At 47.1% G+C, this 20206-nt stretch overlaps 7 protein-coding genes across 7 annotated transcripts; 4 read left to right on the top strand and 3 right to left on the bottom strand.

Annotated features, from left to right (window-relative positions):
- Nucleotides 1-26: 26 nt before the first annotated feature.
- Nucleotides 27-1539, bottom strand: PAAG_01363 (n-acetylglucosamine-6-phosphate deacetylase; the record flags this gene model as incomplete). Its single annotated transcript, XM_002796309.1, has 2 exons — nucleotides 27-1070; nucleotides 1162-1539. The coding sequence occupies 2 exons, from the start codon at nucleotides 1537-1539 to the stop codon at nucleotides 27-29; spliced, it is 1422 nt and encodes a 473-aa protein (XP_002796355.1).
- Nucleotides 1540-1963: 424 nt separating this feature from the next.
- Nucleotides 1964-2340, top strand: PAAG_11266 (hypothetical protein; the record flags this gene model as incomplete). The annotated part of the gene is made up of 2 exons (XM_015846943.1): nucleotides 1964-2034; nucleotides 2175-2340. 2 exons carry the CDS (start codon nucleotides 1964-1966, stop codon nucleotides 2338-2340), a joined length of 237 nt encoding a protein of 78 aa, XP_015703365.1.
- Nucleotides 2341-2452: 112 nt separating this feature from the next.
- PAAG_01362 (hypothetical protein) lies at nucleotides 2453-2925 on the top strand (the record flags this gene model as incomplete). Its single annotated transcript, XM_002796308.2, has 2 exons — nucleotides 2453-2530; nucleotides 2584-2925. 2 exons carry the CDS (start codon nucleotides 2453-2455, stop codon nucleotides 2923-2925), a joined length of 420 nt encoding a protein of 139 aa, XP_002796354.2.
- A 3365-nt stretch (nucleotides 2926-6290) lies between these two features.
- On the top strand, nucleotides 6291-8079 carry PAAG_01361 (DUF895 domain-containing protein; the record flags this gene model as incomplete). The annotated part of the gene is made up of 4 exons (XM_002796307.2): nucleotides 6291-6875; nucleotides 6958-7580; nucleotides 7662-7757; nucleotides 7848-8079. The coding sequence occupies 4 exons, from the start codon at nucleotides 6291-6293 to the stop codon at nucleotides 8077-8079; spliced, it is 1536 nt and encodes a 511-aa protein (XP_002796353.1).
- A 2866-nt stretch (nucleotides 8080-10945) lies between these two features.
- Nucleotides 10946-12674, bottom strand: PAAG_01360 (FAD binding domain-containing protein; the record flags this gene model as incomplete). The annotated part of the gene is made up of 4 exons (XM_015844325.1): nucleotides 10946-11587; nucleotides 11652-12049; nucleotides 12122-12338; nucleotides 12399-12674. 4 exons carry the CDS (start codon nucleotides 12672-12674, stop codon nucleotides 10946-10948), a joined length of 1533 nt encoding a protein of 510 aa, XP_015701233.1.
- Nucleotides 12675-14704: 2030 nt separating this feature from the next.
- PAAG_01359 (C6 transcription factor (Ctf1B)) lies at nucleotides 14705-17583 on the bottom strand (the record flags this gene model as incomplete). The annotated part of the gene is made up of 4 exons (XM_002796305.1): nucleotides 14705-16456; nucleotides 16523-17040; nucleotides 17098-17291; nucleotides 17357-17583. 4 exons carry the CDS (start codon nucleotides 17581-17583, stop codon nucleotides 14705-14707), a joined length of 2691 nt encoding a protein of 896 aa, XP_002796351.1.
- Nucleotides 17584-18058: 475 nt separating this feature from the next.
- PAAG_01358 (hypothetical protein) lies at nucleotides 18059-19395 on the top strand (the record flags this gene model as incomplete). The annotated part of the gene is made up of 2 exons (XM_015844324.1): nucleotides 18059-18248; nucleotides 19154-19395. 2 exons carry the CDS (start codon nucleotides 18059-18061, stop codon nucleotides 19393-19395), a joined length of 432 nt encoding a protein of 143 aa, XP_015701232.1.
- Nucleotides 19396-20206: the final 811 nt, after the last annotated feature.

Here is a 20206-nt window from a genome sequence, read left to right as displayed (position 1 = left end):
CCTCGCCACACCCCCACCGCACCCACCTACATCCAATCCCTCACATCCTTCTCCCGATCGAAAACCCTAACCCCAAATTTCCAAACCTGATCAACGGTCAGCGTCCCTTCCTCGTCCTCCCCCAGAACAACCATATCCGCATCGGCCCCAGGAACCAACACCCCCTTCGTCCCAACAAGCCCCAGCATCCTCGCCGGCGTCTCCGTCACCGCTCTAACAGCCTCCACAACCCCAGTCCCCGCCCACCTCCTAAAATTATTCACACACTCAATCAATGTTGCAGACGACCCGGCAATCTTCCCCACCTCCCCATTCCCATTCCCATTCCCGTCACCACTCCCATTCACGGAACTCTCCAGCGTCAGCAACGGGCCCCTCTTCACAATCCTCTCCCCGTTCGTCCACTCGTACACCCCATCCGGCATCCCACACAGCTTCATCGCATCCGTAACAAGCACCATCCCCCTCGGATGCGCATTATATGCAATCTGAATGCTGGTCGGATGCAAATGGATGCCGTCGGCAATCAGGCCGTAGAAGGGCCTCTTGGTATGCGGGGACTGGTGGCCCAGGAGCCCGAAGATGCCTGGGTGGCGGTGGTAAAAGGGCCGCATGGCGTTGAAGAGATGGGTTATCATCGTTGCGCCGTTGGCGAGGGCGTCGAGGGCTTGTTCGTAGGTTGCGTCTGAGTGGCCGATGGAGAAGATTATGTTTTCCGCGACGAGGGAGGGGATGAGGGAGTTCATTAGGCCGACCTCGGGGGCGGCGGTGATCATTTTTATATTTGGGGTTGTGCGGGCGGAGGCGGCGGCGGAGGCAGAGGCAGAAGTGGCTGTGGGGGTTGTGGCGGGATCCATATTGGAGCTGCTGGTGGTTGGCGGGAGGAGGTTTTCGGCACCGTAGCAATCGATCAGATCCTGGAAACCTGTGTTGGCGGCTATAAGGACGCTGGGGCTGTGGATGCCGTTTTTGCCAGGGCTGAGGAAGGGCCCTTCGACATGGGCGCCAAGAGATTCCGCCCCGTCTACGGGACGGCGGGATCCACCGGAAGGGCCGAGGGACCGGAGGACCTAGGAATGTTTAGATATCAGTTATTGGGGGTGTGTGTGTTTTATGTATGGTATAATATTTTATACTGTGAGATATGTAAGGGATACATACCTCTTTATACACCCAGCTCTGCTGGCTCGTGACCGTAGGCAAATACGATGTCACGCCCATCTTGACCAGCGCCTGGTTCACCTTCAACAAACCCGCATCATACTCTTCCTTCGTCGCTTGCGGCACGGAGAAGTCGAAACCCCTAGCTCCGTTGAGTTGCACATCGATGAAGCCGGGGGTCAGGATGCGGCCGCCCAGATCGATGATTTGGTCTGGACAGAGCTGGTATTCGTAGAAGGCTTGTTGGTCCTGAAGGATCTTGCCGGAGAAGGAGTCGACCCAGAGATCTTGCTCGATGAGCTCGTCGTTGTGGGGGATGCGGCAGTTGGTGAATTTTGTGATGCGCGGGATTGTGGTTGGCTGGGTTATGGAGGGCATGATGGGTGGCGTATTGTGTCAATGTATATGGAATTGGGTGGGGGATGTTGTATGACGAGGATGAGGATGAGGGACGATGAAGGAGTAAATAGAAGATAAAAAGATAAGAGAAAGTATATAATAATGAAATTAGTTCAGGAAGAAGAAGCTTTGTTTGTAGAGTGATTCTCGGGAGTTAATCGTACTGTATACTCTACGCCACAGTTCCGGCGAGGATCCGCTGGGGACATGCTCCCTTTGTAGCAGAAGAGGAGGATAAGGTAGAATAGATGATGCAGTAATAGACGTTATATTCATCAAGCCCATAGATGGGATAGCATACGGGCACAGGGGAGAGATAAGCGGCGGCAAAAGGGAAAAAACCCGCTAGACGGCGGAGATATTGAAGCCGGGACAGTCTGTCTGTCAGTCTGCAGAAGCACTGATGAAGAATAGTAGTAGTAGTAGTAGTGGTAGTGGTAGTAGTAGTAGTAGTTCGGGCTGTCCAAATACGATGTAATGTGGCATAATTTGACGGCATCCAGGCTCCAGATAGAGTAGGTTTTTTAAAACTACCTGTCAGCTTCATACTCTTATTTTCATTTCTTTTTATTTATTAATTTTTTATTCTATTTTATTTTGTGATATAATGGTAGTGTAGTAGCTAGTATTGAAGGCATGGATGTCGTAGCATTCCTCAACAGCGCGTGGGTCGGAGAGAGCTCCCCATTGACCCATTCACCAACAGGGCCCCGACAAGCACAAGGCACCAGGTCACAGGTAGAGTGGGATCTGTTGTTCCCTGGAGAAGCAGCAGCTTGATTGAAGTGTGAAGAGATCTGAGCAACAACAGGTGAATTTGAATTAAATAAGTTTCTTCCCTTTTTTCTCATCTTCTCCCATCGCCGGTGAGTCACTGGATCGCCGACCAGTGATGTCATCATTGAAAATGGGCCAAAGTTACCGCATGGAAATAAATACTGGAAGCAATACAAGTCGGTTACAAGCCACAGTAAGTTATGTATGGTACGGCAGAGACGCTCGTTCCCGTAATACACATCATAGCAACTCCCGCCTGATACGAAATACACAGGCGCCGTGGTATCGCGGCGGGAACTTACCGGGACCCACAGAACTATTGTGGAGTTCCCGGCATTTGATGAATGGATGGATACACACCATTCATTTCTTTGCCAAAGCTCGACGAGCCCAGAGACGAGACGACGAGAGAGCTATGGGCATGTGGATGCCGCGAGGTGTTCAATGCTCGTTCTTGCAGGGCTGGATCAAGAACGAGCATTGCAGGGCTGGATCGGGATCCTTGAAGCTGGCAGGGAGGAGAGGTTGACATGTAACAGCTACAGTATCCTTCTGACCATGACGATATGTGGGTGTAGGTGGGTGTAGGTGTATTGGAGGGGTGTATTGGAGGGGGGAAGGGGAAAGGGAGGGGAGGAGAGGAGACATGCCGATTCGACGATTTGACACTGGAATCAGATGTCTCCAAGACCCCGTGCCTGAGCAGAGACTCATGGAGTTGCTGTTAGTTTGTGAAGTTAACCAGGTTCATAGCTGGAAGAATCCCAGTAAATAATAAATCGAATAGGTGTTAACTTGGGCCAATGGTAGTTAGTTGATATAATAATATTAACAAACGAGAGGGGGGTGAACCAGGCATAGGCATGGATGTACAGCATAGTAAATAAACCTGTTCGACGCGATCCGAAGTCAACGAACCTTGTTGATTGGATTGTGGTCATGGGGGGGCAAAATGTGCGCAGGTGATATGAAGAAACAAGGCATGACAACGGCTTGAGTGGAAGATTATTATTTAGCTGGTTGTTCCCGCACTTCGTCTCGTGGGGGAACCAAAATCCCACCGTCGCTGAACCATGGTATGTAACCTCAAGCACTAAGCATTAAGCAGTGCAACGCTGTGGCGAATGGTGGCGCCAGAGAGGAAAAAATTAATAAGATTAACCAAACAAATTGCCCGGGCCCCCAGGTGGAAAGGCATTCTATGTGGCGTAAAACTAAGGAATTTATAGAAACAAGGCTAGGAAAATCATCTTCATTTCTTTTTCTTCATCTGTCGTTCTATTTGACAACGGCTTGGAGCAGGCCAACGGGGGCAATTTTTGCTTCGATCGATCCGTACGAGAGAGCCAAGAAGGGAAAAAGTCAAAAATGGGAGGATTATTTTTGAATTTATATTAAACGTCGGACAGGGGGGGATGGCTGACTGGGTTATTGTGTGGGGTAATTTATTTTACGTCGGTTAATCCGGGGTTCTGGGGAAGAACGTGAAAGAGTTTTCCATGAGGATGTGGATTGGACGGCGGGGTCAAGAAAAGGTTATCAGTTCTATAGGGCAGCTGAAACAGAGGTGCCCAGATGCCTGCAGTTTTGCACATTCCATAAACCATAAAAGATGATGTTTGAAAGAGAGAAAATAAACGTGTTTATCATGTTTACTCAGATGAATCATTTATCTATGATAGCTCTTTTTTGATGGATGTATGTATGAATGTAGAAGTAGATCTTGAGGTACATCCGCCGTAGACTGAGAGACGAATGCGCTTGTGATAGACACTTTTAGCCCTCCGCAGCCCCTGGGGCAAACTGGTAGCCAATGAGATCCCGACTGTTTAACCCGCCCCCCTGAGTTACGGCTGACAGAAACAGAGCTCCTTGGCTGTTCCAAGAACTTTCAGATTAACCAACTTTTAGCGAGGGGAAAAGAGAGAAGACAGGGCTGCACGGTACAAGTCAAGACTCCGGAAGTTCTGCGTTTCTTTTGTCGCCCTCCGTCTCTACCGCGGTCCGTTTTCTCTCGTGGTTGGCATAAGCTATACGAAATGATCATTCCACCCACCCACCCCTGGTGAGTTTGATTGATAGATTGGATGTACAAGTACAGCGTTTTCCGGTAGGAATCAGATGTCGGGTATGTTAACTCCCAGTAGCTCGTTTATATGATCTGTTACGGTCTCCCTCCTCGCTTCGATCCTTTCGACTGCAATTCCTCTATTCACTCCTCGTCTGCTGCCCAATGTACCTGTACATACATACATACATACATACATACATACATCTCTGATGCTGTCGCGTGTTAAATTGATCTTAGCACCAATCTCATCCCTCATCGGCAGCTATCCTGCACAGGTTTTACCCCATACTACTCTGCTAACCCTACTACTGTCTCATCCGCCAGCCAACGCCATTGATAACGCCAACCCGCCATCTGCCAGGTGAATCAGCGATCCACTCTCATTGACTACGACCTTTTCTCTCCGCCTGGTCTCATCTTAGCTGGTTTCTGGCTCGTCTTGGCTAGTCACGTATACCCACTTATTCTCACGCGCGCAACGAACTTATCTCACTTACCACCACCACTATTGACTACTACCACCGCGACAACGCCTTTCTTTTCTCTTATTATTATTATTATTATTATTTTTTTTTTTGCATTTCGACGCTTTTTCGCTCTTCTCTTCTTCGAATTCCTTCGTCTACTTCGTTTGTAACCTACAGTAGCAGTGACCACGACAAAAGCAAGCTGCTAGCGGCTAATGGCAAAGCAGACGACCCTAATATCCTGATAGAGTCAAACCCACTTGAAACCGTCTTCCTCACTCATCCATCATCCTCTTGTCCGCTCGCCAGCCTCTAACTACTTCGTCTTCTCTTCTTGCTCCTCTTTTTCCTCTTCCTCTTCTTCTTCTTCTTATTATTAATCTCCCCGCCCCCCCTCCCTTGCTAAAGCTGCTCTCGAAACCCTGCTTTTTTAATTTTTTTTTTTTATTAAATTGATATTAAACCACGGCATCTCCCTGTCCCCGTGTGTTCTCTTCTCTGGTTGTGAGCTGGGCTTTCTTTTCTTTTCTTTTCTTTATTTAATTCCCCGGATTCCTAGCTGCAGCGGCGAAAGCTTACTGGTGTGTGGAGAAATCATCCCGCGTCGTCCAGGGTACTTATTTATTACCCTCCTGTCTTCTCCCACATTATATCATTGTGCCGGTTGATCTGCCAACTGTTTCAACTGCTTAACTGTACAACGGTTCAGTTCCGTCGAGCGTGTGTTGATCGATCTCCTTCTTTGATCGGGTAGGGAACTGTTTTCCTTCAAGCTTCTACTCTTCCTCTCGTTGCTGTGGCTGTATCTTCGTTGCTGTTTACCACTACACCTCGACACATCTTTTCAACCATCCGCATTTCACATCAACCAATATCAGCATACGGTGCATTGTTTTGGCTGACCTTGAATTAACTATTTTGAGACCACCGCGCTTTTGTTACGCAGCTGATATTCCACCTTTTCAGCACCAGTACTTTTCCACTCCGCCAGTATCTGTATACTCCATTACAGCTCTCCCCACTTTGTATGCAAGTCATTCGCATTATTTACACAAGATTCACTCTGGACCTGAAAATCATTTTAAAGAGAACACAAAAGGTCTATTAATATCTTTTGCCCTGTTTTCTTTTCTTTTTCTTTTGTTTTATTTCTTTTATTTATTACCGCAGTTGCTATGTTTTGTTTATTATTTGTGTTCCTATCCGTCATACCTCTCAAATGGAGTCCGGCGTTCCCCACCCCTCACTTCCACACCATAATTCTACCCATTCTCCTGCCCTCTTGCACTCTACTTGAACAAAGTTATCTGTTCGTTTCTTTCTCCATAATTGGATAAACTGACACTCCCAGGACCAAATAGACACGGTAATCCTGGCATCAGTCTTAGCCCTACAGCGCCGACTACACCCTCACCATGTCGCTTCACGGGGAAAAGTCCGGAGACCCCCATGTGGAAAAAACAATCGATGAAGAAGCCCCCCACCAAATCAATGCCAACCCAGTTGGGCGAGCATGGATGTACAAGAGCTTAAAGCTTGGCCCCCTGACTCTGCCTTACTATGCTTCTCCCGCTACCCAGCTTCTCCTGGTCTCCTTCGTCTGCTTCTTGTGTCCTGGTATGTTCAACGCGCTTAACGGCTTGGGTGGAGGTGGCCAGCAGGACGCCCACGCTGCCAACCAGGGAAACACAGCTGTCTACAGTACCTTTGCCGTTGTTGGTTTCTTCGCCGGTTCCATTGCTAATCGTATTGGTCTGCGCTTTACCCTCTTCTTTGGTGGGTTTGGTTACTTCCTCTACGTTGGCTCCATGTTGTCGTATAACCACAACCGTAACCTGGGCTTCTTGACTTTTGGCGGTGCCTTGTTGGGCGCCTGTGCTGGTTGTCTGTGGTGTGCTCAGGGAGCGGTTATGATGAGTTACCCCGAAGAGAAGTCGAAGGGTAAATACATCTCGTGGTTCTGGATCATCTTCAATCTGGGTGGTGTCATTGGAAGTTTGGTAAGTTGCAATTTGCAATCTAAACAGGGGAGAAAGAATAAAAAAATTATAAAATATAAAATATAACTAACTTTCCAACTAGGTCCCCCTTTTCCAAAACCTACACAACATCTCAGGAAAAGCCGTCGGCGATGCAACCTACATCGCCTTTATGGTCCTCATGTTCACAGGTTTCGTCCTCTGCATTGGTCTCGTGGAAGCCAAATATATCCGCCGCTCAGACGGCTCCCAAGTTATTGTCATGAAGAACCCATCCTGGCTTTCCGAATTCAGGGGTCTCTGGCAAGTGCTCCGAACAGACTACTACATCGTTTTGCTGTTCCCCATGTTCATTGCCTCCAACTGGTTCTACACATATCACTTCAACAACGTCAACAGCGCCAAGTTCAACATCCGCACCCGTGCGCTGAACAGCTGCCTCTACTATCTCGCCCAGATGGCCGGTGCCGGTACGTTTGGCTACATGCTCGATATGAGGTCGCTGCGCCGCACTACGCGTGCTCGTCTTGGTCTTGGTCTTCTCTTCGTCATCACTATGGCTATCTGGGGTGGTGGATATGCCTGGCAACGCGGCTATACCCGAGAGCAAACTGCACCCAAGGACTCGCCACGTATCGACTGGGAAGATAAGGATTATGTTGGTGGCATGTTCATGTATATCTTCTATGGCTTTTACGATGCCGCTTATCAGACCTGTGTGTACTGGTAATAATTCCCCCCCCCTTTTGTTTTGGATTTTCTTTCCTCCGTTTTGGAAAGACGTATATCTAACGCAACAAAATCCAGGTTCATGGGCGCCCTCACCAACAACAGCCGTAAACTAGCCAACTTTGCTGGCTTTTACAAAGGTCTCCAATCCGCCGGTGGTGCCGTTACCTGGCAGTATGTTTCTCCCCCCCCCCGGCCGGCCCCCGGACCCCAGCTACTGGCTATCAACATACCCTCTATATAAATACTAACCCAACCAACCAGAATCGACGACAAGAAGGTCTCCTTCATGGCCAGCTTCGCCATCAACTGGGGACTGCTCTGCGGCTCCATCATCATCGCACTCCCCGTCATCCTGTTCAAGATCAAAGACACCGTCGATCTGGCGGAGGATATCAAGTTCTCCGACGAGACGATCGAGGATGTTGCGCCAACGTCTATGTTGGAGGATCATGGACTGTCGGGTGCTCATGCAACTGGGATCGAGAAGATGTGATTCGAGTTCGTTTAATCGTTTCGTTGAGGGGTTGAGAGATTTGGAAGTGATTACTATGGTGAGGTGATAGGGAGGTGGATGGACGTTGGTTTATAGCCGACTTCTTTTTTGTGATGGTGGTGAGAAGTACGAGGAATGGGAGCTATATGTTGAAGGCAGTAGTGGTAGTGGCCTGCCTTGTTTGCGGCGATTTGAGTGCTGTGATTGAAACTCGTTTTATACTCCTCCTGTTTAACAGCGTCGATTGACTTGCTTCAATAATTTTTTTTTCTTGTGTCTATTAATGAGTCTTCACTCTTCTTTTCTTCCTTTTCTTCAACCCCTTTTTTTAAAAATTTAATTTTGGCGGCTCCTGTAATAGGTGTGCCTCTTTTGAGACACTTCTCTCTTTTTCCCTCTTTTTCATTTTATTTTTTTCATATTTTTTTTTTCTTTTTTTTCTCTTTTGTTTTTCATGATTTGTCTAATGTTACCCCGAGGTTTTGTTAAAGGTTTTTTTTTTTTTTTTTTTAAATGATACGATTTATCATAACTTTAATTCCCTTCCGTTTTACGATGGTATGGGAGTTGATAGCGACTAGATAGGAAGCGAGAGAAATGATTTAGTGGTCGAGAAAGAAGGAGAGAAAACGCAGCCTTGCATTTTATACGCCAAAGGAGGCCGGAGGTGGCTGAGATTGGGCTTAGAAGATGAGATATAGGAACAAGGGGAATAGTATATAGTTTGTGCTATATTTTTATTTATTCTCTTTTTAGCCTCAATTTGCAATGTAATTGATTCCATGTGCTTTCTAATTTGATTCCACCGTGGGCAGTGTTATTAACGTAGCTGTCTATAAATTCCCATGGCTACAGCGTTTGCGGGTTAAATGTAAATACGTTCCCTGACTCTGGGGTAACGAGTGGGACAGCGGGAGGTACTAGCCCCGCATTCCACACTGCAGTCCCAGAGGGGCTTCCTCTTTCATTTGCTGGGTGGGTGGAAGCATACGGGGGTGGAGCAGGGTGGAGCGGCGAGGAGAGAAATGATACCTAAGAATGCGCATCACTCTTATGTCCGTGGGAGGATATATTTAACATTGATAAGGAGGAGTCATTGGTGTATTTTGGCGAATAACAGGCTTAAGTTATTCCCATGGAACTACGAGAAACAATCCATCAGCGGCGACGAGGGATTTCCAGTTTGTTGGCAGATATTCCCAAAGGATAACCCATCTATGCACTGCTGACAGTCCTTAGCTCGCGGTAGAGGCCGATCAAAACTTCACTACCCAGGGTCGTAAACAGCGCGCTGAATGCTGATTTTGAGGAGAGCGTGGTGTACACTGGTGTTCAGTTGTGGTATCACTGATATGCACGACCTTTCCTTATATTCGTTCCCACTTGTTCGGCAGCGGGCAGTTATCTCTACGCAGACTACGTCGTGTTCTGAGTCTCCCCGGAATTCGACGCCCTTTCGCGCTCATGACCATTGCCGAATTGCGGTTGTCTGCCTCGAAAGGCTAACGAGGAGGAAGCAAGGTTGCCTGTGGAACAAGTGAAAGTATGGGCTGAAGGAATGCTGTTGGGTTCTGCAATTGCTCAGAGAGATGACACTGTGTAACTGGCTAGCAGAAGCCATTCGCGTTTGCGGCCCTCCTCTTCAGCCTATCGAAGGAAAAATGGCAGCCAGGGGTCGACGATGATGAGCCAAGTCGCAGGAAACACTCCTTACTACTTGGGGTTCTATTTCATGAAGAATCAACCGCCGCAAATCAATATCGATTCATGTGTGTTATGGTAATAAATCACCACTAAAAATTCCGTTCATTTCTTTGAGCTGCGAAAGTTGCAAACGGCGCTGGATATGTCGGGAGGCACACACACGTAGCTCTGCAGCTTCTCGCGAGGTAACTCGCTAGAGCAGGACTATTCAATTAGTGAATGTCGTTGCAATGGCACAGCTAGTTACCATTAGTTAACCCAATTGGCCCATTGAGAAATTGGTCGATTATCCATCCAGAAGCTCGACCCGTAGTTGTTCAACCAGGCTAGGACGTAACAGTCCATTACTGTGCCGTTGTCGATGTCCACCTTGGACACCTTTTAGCGGCCATCTTCGTTTAATCTTCAGAATGTTCTACGCCCGCAGCTAGCGTTGCTATTTTGCGCACGCGCCGAACGCCAGCGGAAATCAATCAGCCTTGGGAAATAACAAGGGCCCTGGCGAAAGTTAGCTGGAAGACGTGCATGTTGAACCGGTTGGAGCAACATAAGAGACATTGCCTTTTAGGGTGGAATTTCAAGACCGTATATTCTGTGGACGAATCGTGGCAGGTGGTAATTGATTCGATGTAAGGGAAAGCGATGGAGCATCCCTCCCCTCATGGATCTCTCGGCTGGTTTCATGGAAAATTTACGAGGTGCCAAAAATAGGGCATTTTCTAACAAGACTTTACGCACGGAAGGCTTGTTTTTCTTCGTATCGGATCCTTGACGAAAGGGGGCTGGAGAGGAGCAGTATGGCGCTCAGAGAACTTGACCTCAAGGCTATCCAGCGAGGACTGAGTTTTTAGGCGCTTATTGGCGCTATTAATTAACTAGGGATAACCCTTGGCAGCAGCGCTAGAGCTATATATAACTGGGAAACAGGGGGTGATAGGTACAACATAGATCTAGACCCTGCCGCCAGCACCCCGACCTCACGCTTGGCTATGAGAGAGACTGTACCCATGTATGTATATATATATATATATATATATAAGGGGGATCTCGCGGAATCATATGATATTAACCATACTTTGTCTAGATCAGCTCGTTCAACCAACAAGCCCTATACTGGTCACCATGGCATGCGCCAGTTCATCCATCCGGCCGGCTTTAGACTTTAATCCTTCGTGAATGGCGCATAAAAGTTGAAACGACGATCCGGATCATATTTATCCTTCAATTTCCGCAGCCTCTCCAGCCGCCATGGTTCATATCCATACCAGCTCTGCGGGTCCTCTGCTCCAAAAGCGGAGTTGACGTACACCTTTATTTTCTCCTGCCCGCCGCCTTCGAACCAAATCTGGCGCATGCGTTCGCCGTAAGCATGCGCCTCCGCATCCCGTTTGGCGCCAGCAGGTTCATATCCGGTGATCACGGAGATTAGCAGGTTCGCATCCCGGTAAGGAAACGCTGTAGATTCAGATGGAATTGCCTGTACCCCTTGGACAGTGTAGCCTTGAAAAAGGGCTACGGACTTATTAAAGGCCGGATTCTCCCGGGTAACCCGTGAGAAGAGGTCAAAGGCTGCGCGTTGTGCTGTTGTATTATACTTTTGCAAATACAGTGAAAAAAAGGTATTGGCCAACCCAACCTTTTGGCAGGCTGGCGAGTCATTGGTGTTGCCAACCCATCTGGAGATGTCTTTATGTGTCCCTTTTCCGCTTGTGGTCACGATGGGATCGACTCTGGAGAATGAGTCTGCGTACTTGGCTTCAATGGCCTCCACCCCCTCCTGGAATATGAATAATAAAATGACGGCCTGTCAAAAGTCAATCACATGTTGTCGATATCCTGCGGGTGATATGCTGGAAAGGGCGGCTTACATGGTCCGAGTCAACTTCCGGTTTGTTCAAGAAGAGTGAGAAGTGAATTAGATCTACCGGCTGAGTTCCATCTTTCAATAAATTATCGTTAATTGCTTGATAAACGCCCTCTACTTTGTCATGCGTAAAAATGAACGATTGATAGGACCACTGGCCATCCTTTTGAATATCGTAGATTTTCGACGTGACCGATGTCACGATGCCGAAGTTGTGACCCGCGCCCTTCATGGCCCACCATAGATCTGATTTCTGATGAATTGTGGCCAAGCTGCCATCCGCAAGAACCATCTTGAGTGAGACAAACTGATCTGCAATGAGACCGTGTCGTCCTTGCAAGATCCCATGTCCACCACCTAGCCCTGGGCCCAGCATAGAAACACATTCACAGATTCCAGTCACTATCCACAGGTTGGTTAATTAACTAGACAGCAAGACGCAGTCCATCTTCGGATTTCTTTAGTTCTACAGACATGTCTGCTTTCCTTTAGCCCAGAGAGCATCGGTAACTTGCTTGGATCTGACTCCACCGCCAAAGGTAGCCGTGTCGCCATCACCTGCAATGGACACAGAGTTCAACTGAGTCAGCCTGATCAACATACCACCCTGAACAGCCTTGAGGCTAGATATTGAACCGTGACCCGTGTTGTACGTCAGAAAAGGGGCATTGTGTGCATTGGCGTATTTGACCTGGTGGAATTAGCATTGTGTCACCCCCACCGAGAGCCAATTCGATAGGGCCACCCTTACAGTTTCCACCACATCATTTTCAGTTGCCACATCCACAACAACGGTGACACTGGGTGCATTCAGCGATGACCAGCGTGCGGTAGCCTGGGTAAAGTCATCCGAACCTGGGAAATGAAAATGTGCGTTGGTAGACAGCATCGGGCCCAGCTCCGATGCGATGGTGCTATGGCCCCCCTTGCATAGGCTGTCAATCCAGGCGAAACCCGCAGAAAGACCACCCAGATGTGAACAGAACCTCCCCACCATTCCGGCCGCGATGAGCGCCAGGAACTCCATCAGCACGCAATAAACGCAACCTTGGATGAACCTTAAGGCGAGGGGAAAGAAAGAAAGAAAGAAAGAAACAAGGGTTGAAGTGCAATAGTGACAACTAAACATTCAACGTCCATGTACCCTGGCTATCGGAAGGAGGTGGGTGGTCTTTTTCAGGTTTTGGCCTCCTTGTTTTTTGCGGTGTTTATCGTATCAGATTCCTATAGCTAATGAAGATGATCACCGCTATCCGGACATGGTCACCACAGTCTCGTATAAGCTACAGTTCAGCTTTTTTTTTTTTGAGTGTCGAGACTCAGCTGTCATATTATCAGCTGAAATTAGTAGATGTCACCAAAACAGCGGGCGTTTCCTCTATATGAGACGCAAAAATCGGGGCCAGTGGCGTCTTTCTTCCCCGAGAAGTTAACTACTGACTTGCGGCGGTAAACCAAACCTGCGGCGTGTTGCCAATAAAAGCAGAAAATTGTCGACTGCAGTTTGAGCCTCGCACTCACAAGGACTTCGAACTCTAGATTAAAGAATTTCGCTCCGTGAAGAGAAGGAAATCGGTAACTTCTCTCCAAACCAATTGACGGCAGTGTTGGGAGCTCATCTACCATTTATACCTTCCTCCATCTCAACAGCCAAGTGCTGTAAAATGCGAGTGACACGGGTATTAATAAGGAAATGCTGCTTGTGTATAGGGAGAATTAAGCCAGGTTCACAAAATGACCATCGCGATTTTTTCAATGTCCAGAACGCCTTCGTATCCGCGATAGGCTCAGGTGAAATTCTAACGGGCAGAGACTTCAACGATCGAATATCGAGTTGGTGTGGCTCAGCTCACATGAAAAATGTCAATTGACAATGGCTTCTATGTTCTCAATCCTTTTTATTATCAGAAGCCATGCTGCAGAAGTTAGTTACTAATTCAACACGCAGCAAATATAGAGGTGGTATATTGACATCCTTGACATTGACATATCCCAGCGCTGAATAAGGGTGTATGCCCAATCTTCATGACTAACTACCTCAACCTTTCTCCCACTTCCCATCAGAAAGAGGAATATTTCCACCAGAGCTAACTTAACTCGCCGTCCTTTCCCTGGGTTGACATGTAGCTAACATACTGAGGTTGCGGAGATGAGACATCTCCAGAGGATTCTTTTCTATCCTTGATGAATGGATAGAGAATTTAGCAACTATTATCACCAACTGGCCCTAAGGGGGACTAAGTGGTGACTTCGAAAGAAAAAGAAAAAAAAAAAGAAGTTAAGGGGAAGCATAGACCCCTTGCGGAATAGCCAGGAATCCAGGATTAGGACTGTTAGGGGCGCTTTAACTAGCGTCGTTAACTGGAGGATAAACCAACAACGTCATTGGGACATAACCCAGCTGAGCTTCTGCTCGAAAGCATGCGACGTAATGATACGAATACGATTGCCGATGCAACAGGGAAAGTATTGTCAACATTATTTCCGGGAGGGCGTGAAGCACAAAGCAGAGGTTTAGAAGGTCTTCGGAAATTCGAAGAATTGTTATTGCTGGACAGAGGTTAGTGAAATAGCATCCACCTTTATTTTTCGCTGGTGAATTTGAACGGTCACGAATTTTGGCTCAGTGCAATGTGAGATCGAAATATATGCATTAGCATACTGTCCAATATGCTCTAGAGAGGTGTGAATCCGTGCGTCAATCCTGGTCAAGACAGGAAAAGAGCAAGATATTCGGATGAGAAGGCTGCATTGCCCAGAGCCATCTACGGGAAAACCCCTTAACATGTGAGATTAGGGAGAATAATGCTTTTGGGAATCTTTGGGATTCATGGTACCAAGCTCTTTCTAAAACAAGAAAATATTGAAGAAAAGAAGGAACAACGCCAAAATTTCTGGCCGCGGCCAGTAGAATTAACGCCCAACTCTGGATTTGATATCCTTTGATCCAGTAAAGGGGGGGGAAAGCGTATAGCTTAACCTGGGGAAGACGCAAGGTCAAATTGAGACGCTGACGTCTTTATCCACAGGGATGCTAAATGCGCTGGATTGTGACGGTTAGGAATCAACTGTAGCTCCTAGGCTCGTAGCCTTCACATCAGCATTCTCTGGAAAATCAAACTTCGAATTGTCGCCAGACGGATTCATGTGATCTCCACGATCGTCATCTGCGCTGAAAAGTTTCAAATCAAGATTAGAGCTAATCTGCACTTTATTATCCGTCCCAATGGTGCTGTTCACTGTGTTGAAGTCTTTCATCCAGTCCATGTTATCCAGGTTAAATCTGTGATTGTTGTCGTTCGACATGCTAGTAATGGTGATATCAATGCCTTCAGTTGCGTCTTCATCGGCGAAAAGGTTAGCACCGGCGTCATCGAAATTGATCAGGGCATCGAGGTCGTTCTGATTGATATCTGCATCATGGGCAAGATGCATGAACTCTGTAAGACTTGTGTCAGAATCGCCAGAGCCGGGAACTTGGACTTCGTCAGAAAATAGATCATGGTGAATATTGTTCGTGTTTCCGTTTTCGCTACCAACGGATTGGGGAGGAGTTGAAACGTAGAGAAGATCCGGTCGCTCTGTCTGGTTAAACGGGACACCAGGGGCAATTGGAGAATATGTCAGATCAGGAAGTTTATCGGACAAGCTCTCTGGGGGGGGTGTCAGAGTGTTGGGACGTCTAGCTGAGAAATGAAGTGTGCTTGGTGGTACTGGTCGTTCTTGAGGGATCTGCGGAGATATCTGAATTCCAGCTTTGCGAACGGCGGCTTCGAGGAAAGACGTTGCAAAGTCCGCAGAGGCATAAATTTCTCTCAGTCTTTGCAAGATCTGCATACACTGATAAAAGCGGTGCAAACTGGCGGTTCGAATATTCAAGTCACTGGATTTAATGTCAAGGAGGTGAATTATAACGGCTGGCAGAAGAGCGGTTACTCCAGTTGTCGGAAGGTAGCGCGTTAGGTCCATTGTATGCAAATTCCGAGCAATATTTGTAATTTCAACGGCGGCATGGCGAACTTTCGAGCGCGACAAATCCTGGAGCCGAAATTCAACCGTGGGGAATGAGGAAGCAGGAAGCACCTGCGGACGGTGCAATGCACTGGATGTAGTGAGGTATATCATCTTCAATAATGCTCGATGGACATGAAGGACTTCTTCCCCTTTGGAAAAACTGGATGATGACGGAGGTTGATACTTGGCTGTCTCCTGGAGATCAGCCAGCCAAGTTTCCAGCTCCTGGTCGCATTTCTGGACTTCGCACTTCGCTGTCGAGGCCTTTTTCGGCACCAACATCATGGTAGTTTCTGTTGTACCTCCAAACTTGTGTCCAAGAACTGAATATTGTGCACTGAGAACATGGCTGATGCAAAAACATAGTTTGGATTTTTCAACAAACATTGTTGCGAGTTGTCTTTGTTGATCTGTATTATGTGCCAACTCGCAATCACCCACAATTTGGAGCGCCTCGGGGGACAGTGGCTTGATATCAAAATCCTCCAATGTGAGCATAGGGACATCGCAATCTTCATCCCTAATTCGCGTGGGTCGCCTCATTCCAAGGGCAATAAGCCTGTCACGAGTGTAGGTACTCCACCAAACTCGTTTCCAGAGTTTTTGTCGTTGCGGGTCCATAGATGAGGTAGATGGGTCCCGGTGGAGACCAATGGTATGTGCAAGTGATAAACTCACACCCATCCAATGCCAAGTATCTTTTTGATCATCAGGCATCTCATACCAGTGAGTCATCAACAAAAGAGATTGGACCAAGGATATTCGATCAACTTCGTAATCGAAATCATAGAGAACCTGCGAGTTTCAACACAAGTCAGTAAAAGCTCTGCATTCCCAAACAAGGTCAAGTTTTCATCATACTCTAGCTCTTTGAAAGAACGCTTTCCGTGCGTCCTTTCTCGATTCATATCCTATAGCCATAAGATGCTTCATAGAAATGAACGCAGTTCCCGCAAACATAGTAGCCTGAAAAAGAAGGAGACTCATTCGACGAGATCCATCATCGCATGCCATAGTCCGTAGGAAATCGTCCAATTCTAGCAGAGGCATATACGGATGAACAAACTGCAGGTAACTTTTCATAAGCTCATTACGGAGCCCCTGAGGCGGAATTGTCAGCGCTCCTTTGGCTTCTAGGTACGCAATATCGTCTGACTGGAACTTGGCTGGCAAAGGGCGGATAAAATTGGGCAACCAGCCTTTCGGCCGCTGGGTAGTTGGCGTAGGTTGAGGAGAATGACGAGCTCCAAAATCCGCGTTAATCAACTGTTGCACTGCCGTAGTCATCTTGCACAGGGAGTGAGGCGTTGGAAACGTCGAAATATTTGACATTCTGCGTCGACGATCTTCGTGATTGATCCGATTGCCTTGAGTCTGATCTACAAGTTGTCAGCAAATAATAGGCTGGGTATCCACAAAGGGTATGAAAGACGAACAGAGAAGGTGAGGAACATGGTGTCCATGATCTAAATCCACTGATACTTGGGATGGCGACAATGGAGCTAGAGGATCAGGAATCACTGAGCTGATAGGGTCGCCTTTGCGGGAAAATGGAAACTGGGAATCGTCCAGTCCGTCTGAAGATTGTGTTGACGAGTGGTTTGAAACCTCCCCTTCAGCTCGGGATCTTCTGAACGCCAATTTCAATAAGCTTAATTCAAATGCACAAAACTTTTGTAATAAAGGTGGACTGACTTTCTACGTTTGCTCTCCGTGACCACGCATTGCACCTCATCCAATCTGCAATTCGTACACGGAGAACCATTTTCCACCACATCACATCGGACCTTTCGCGCCCTGCAACAGCAACAGGCCTTCGATGCTCGTCTTTTCACCGGACGAGATATGTTTTGAAGGCCTGCAGAAACCGCTTTCCGCTTATTCTGCGGCTGCTGCGGCTGCGTCCCCTCGACAGATGCCATGGAGAATGATTATAGAAGCTGTGTTCAGATACTGATCCAGAGGGTAGCGGAGCTTTAAGAGATTGAAATTAAGAAAAAAAAAAAAAAAAAAAAAAAGAATTTCAGCAGAATTATAACATAGCAGTAAGTCAAACAAAAAGGATAATTTATTTAACGAAACTGCTCCCGAATCCAAACACCAATGTAGAGAGAGCGTATCATAAAATAATGTTCAAAAGCGGAGATGGCCAAAATAGTTTGGAAAGGGTAGACGGGAGGGGACTGAGCTCTTATGTAGAATTTTTGTATTTCAACATCCAAGATCCAGAGTCTGGTTGGAAGTTTTGCCATAGTCGACTCCCCCATATGGGTCTTTGGGTTTCAGGATGTGGATTGTGGGGATCTTGTTCTGGAGTTATGGGGGGGAGCTAGATGGCAAAAAATTCCTGGAGCATTCGCAAAATGCGAAGCTCGTAAATAAAGCGGAAATGCTCAAATGACGAAACGGAACATGCTTGAAGACCACCACCCTGAACTAGACTTCTTAGCTATGAACCAGAATTTGGTCGAATGCCAGAACAAGGGAGCTGAACCGCCAATCATCAGGCGGAGGATGAGGTCAACTCCACAGAAAAACTACCGACTGCCCACCCACCCCCGTATAATTATCTGCTTTACTTTACCTGGTTAGTGGTCCGCTGTGCACTAAGGCCGACTTCAGTATTTCTGCCAAGGGCAAGGTCTTGTTGCCGAACTTTTATCCCGGCGAAAAACGGATGCATTCTCATGATGTGGGCACTCCTGGCAGGTCCAAACATTCGATGACAGCAAGACTCATATCATATGAGATGAGTCCGTTAAAATAATAATATGTGACACCTCAAAGTAGCAGAGTTTATTCAATAGTCTTGTGCAAATTATTTCCCTTGTAATGCAGGCCTCCTAATGCATATTATAGTGAGGTTCCATATAAATCGTCTGGCAAGAGGAACCACAAACACCAACGACTGAAAAATGCCGAGAGCCGAGTAATAATTAATGCCCAGGCATTATTTTCACGGCCGAGAGGCGCCGGCCATTATATCAAGTTCAGCGCTAGTAATTAGGTTTGAAAACGCTCTGCTGTTATTGTGCCAAGCTTAAAAAGCCGAAGTAACTCGGATAGTGACCGAAGTTACTTTAGGCAATCATTCGGTGTCTTTGTGCCTGCACTGTGTTCTGCATACATTATTATTTGCACAACACATACGTGACAAGAAACCTTCTTTAAAAAGGTTGGTTTTACCAGCGAGCCCGCCTGGATTTGTAATCTTTGTCCTGATTTTCATTTTGCGGGGGGCTGGATGGGTTTGGTACAACTTGCGAAGTACGTTGAAACAGAGCTTTATATATCGACGGCCAGATAACGTCTTTCCCAGGGCAAAGGAAATAACATACGGCAGATTTTTATAAATCCCCGTATGCCCTACCACCGGTCCGATTTTCGCGATAATGACTTATCATCCAGCCTGACATGACTTTATCGATGGTTATTCACGAGTTATTTTCTTTTGACAGCTTTGCTCAGAGAACTAACCACTTGGAGTTCCAGCAGTTACGTCGGATGGAATTGTGGCGGGTCAGGTGGCCAACGGTGGGACGAACCACCTCCGCAATAATAACAGTGCCTTCGTTGGGCGGATCCCAGTCCTAGACTTCGAGCTGGACTTTCGAGATCGAGATGCCTGGTATGGAAAAGCGTCACCCACCTGCCACGCAACATTGTTTATTAGGTTCAGGGGGGGCTGCCATTTCAGCCCTAGATTCCAATCACTCTCTGGTTGGAAAGCGTAAAAAGTTGTCCGCCATCAAAATCCCTCTTTAGGGTGAAATGTTGCGGAACTTCCACCCTCAGGACCAATCATTTTTCTATTCAGGAACTCAGGGTGGGACGTCTACTACTTATGGAAAAAGGTCTTTGAGCAGATTCCGAGGTCTGGAATATGAAAATTTATGCCCAGACCCAGAGACATTATTTTAATAATCCAAGGATCTCAGTAGCGAGTTGAGTGTATGGATTGGACTTTTGACTAGCCTGCTTTGGAGATCCATCGCTCCCACGCCACTGGTCAACTCGAGTTGTTCAGTGATGGGGGGTTCCGATCAATAAAGCGGGTGATGGAGGGGGTTAGGATCCGAGACGGGGAAAATAGCATAATCCGGGGTGGCTAAAGTCGAATCCCAAAAACAAAGCTGTCACCATGGGGTTATTCCGTTCTTGATATGATTTATTAGCTGTGAGTCTTTGATAAACCATGTCTTAGTTGCAAACTGGATATGATATTGGGTGAAAATTGATGATTCGTGGACCTGTGAAAAGGCATTGCCCCCGTGATCTGGATACCCTAACACCGACTTCTTAAAACAGCTAATAGTTCGTAGTTCAATGTTCTCAATGTCATCCAACGGTAGTAGACTGCACTTCAGGGGCAAGATGCGCATACCGGGGATGCTTCGAGACGAGTCATAGACTATTCCACTACCATCCATTAATCCCTCTCTCATTTCTGCCCACACACACACACTGTTGCTTTTGCGTATGGTAGTTATGGAGTATGTTTATCCATGCTTTCGAGGCTCTAAAAATGTATTCCCACATTTTGGC

This window comes from Paracoccidioides lutzii, assembly GCF_000150705.2.
Source record: "Paracoccidioides lutzii Pb01 unplaced genomic scaffold supercont2.3, whole genome shotgun sequence".
Classification (NCBI taxonomy): Eukaryota; Fungi; Ascomycota; class Eurotiomycetes; order Onygenales; family Ajellomycetaceae; genus Paracoccidioides; species Paracoccidioides lutzii.
Note: the sequence above shows the minus strand (reverse complement) of the source record. Positions and strands in the feature narration are given on the sequence as shown.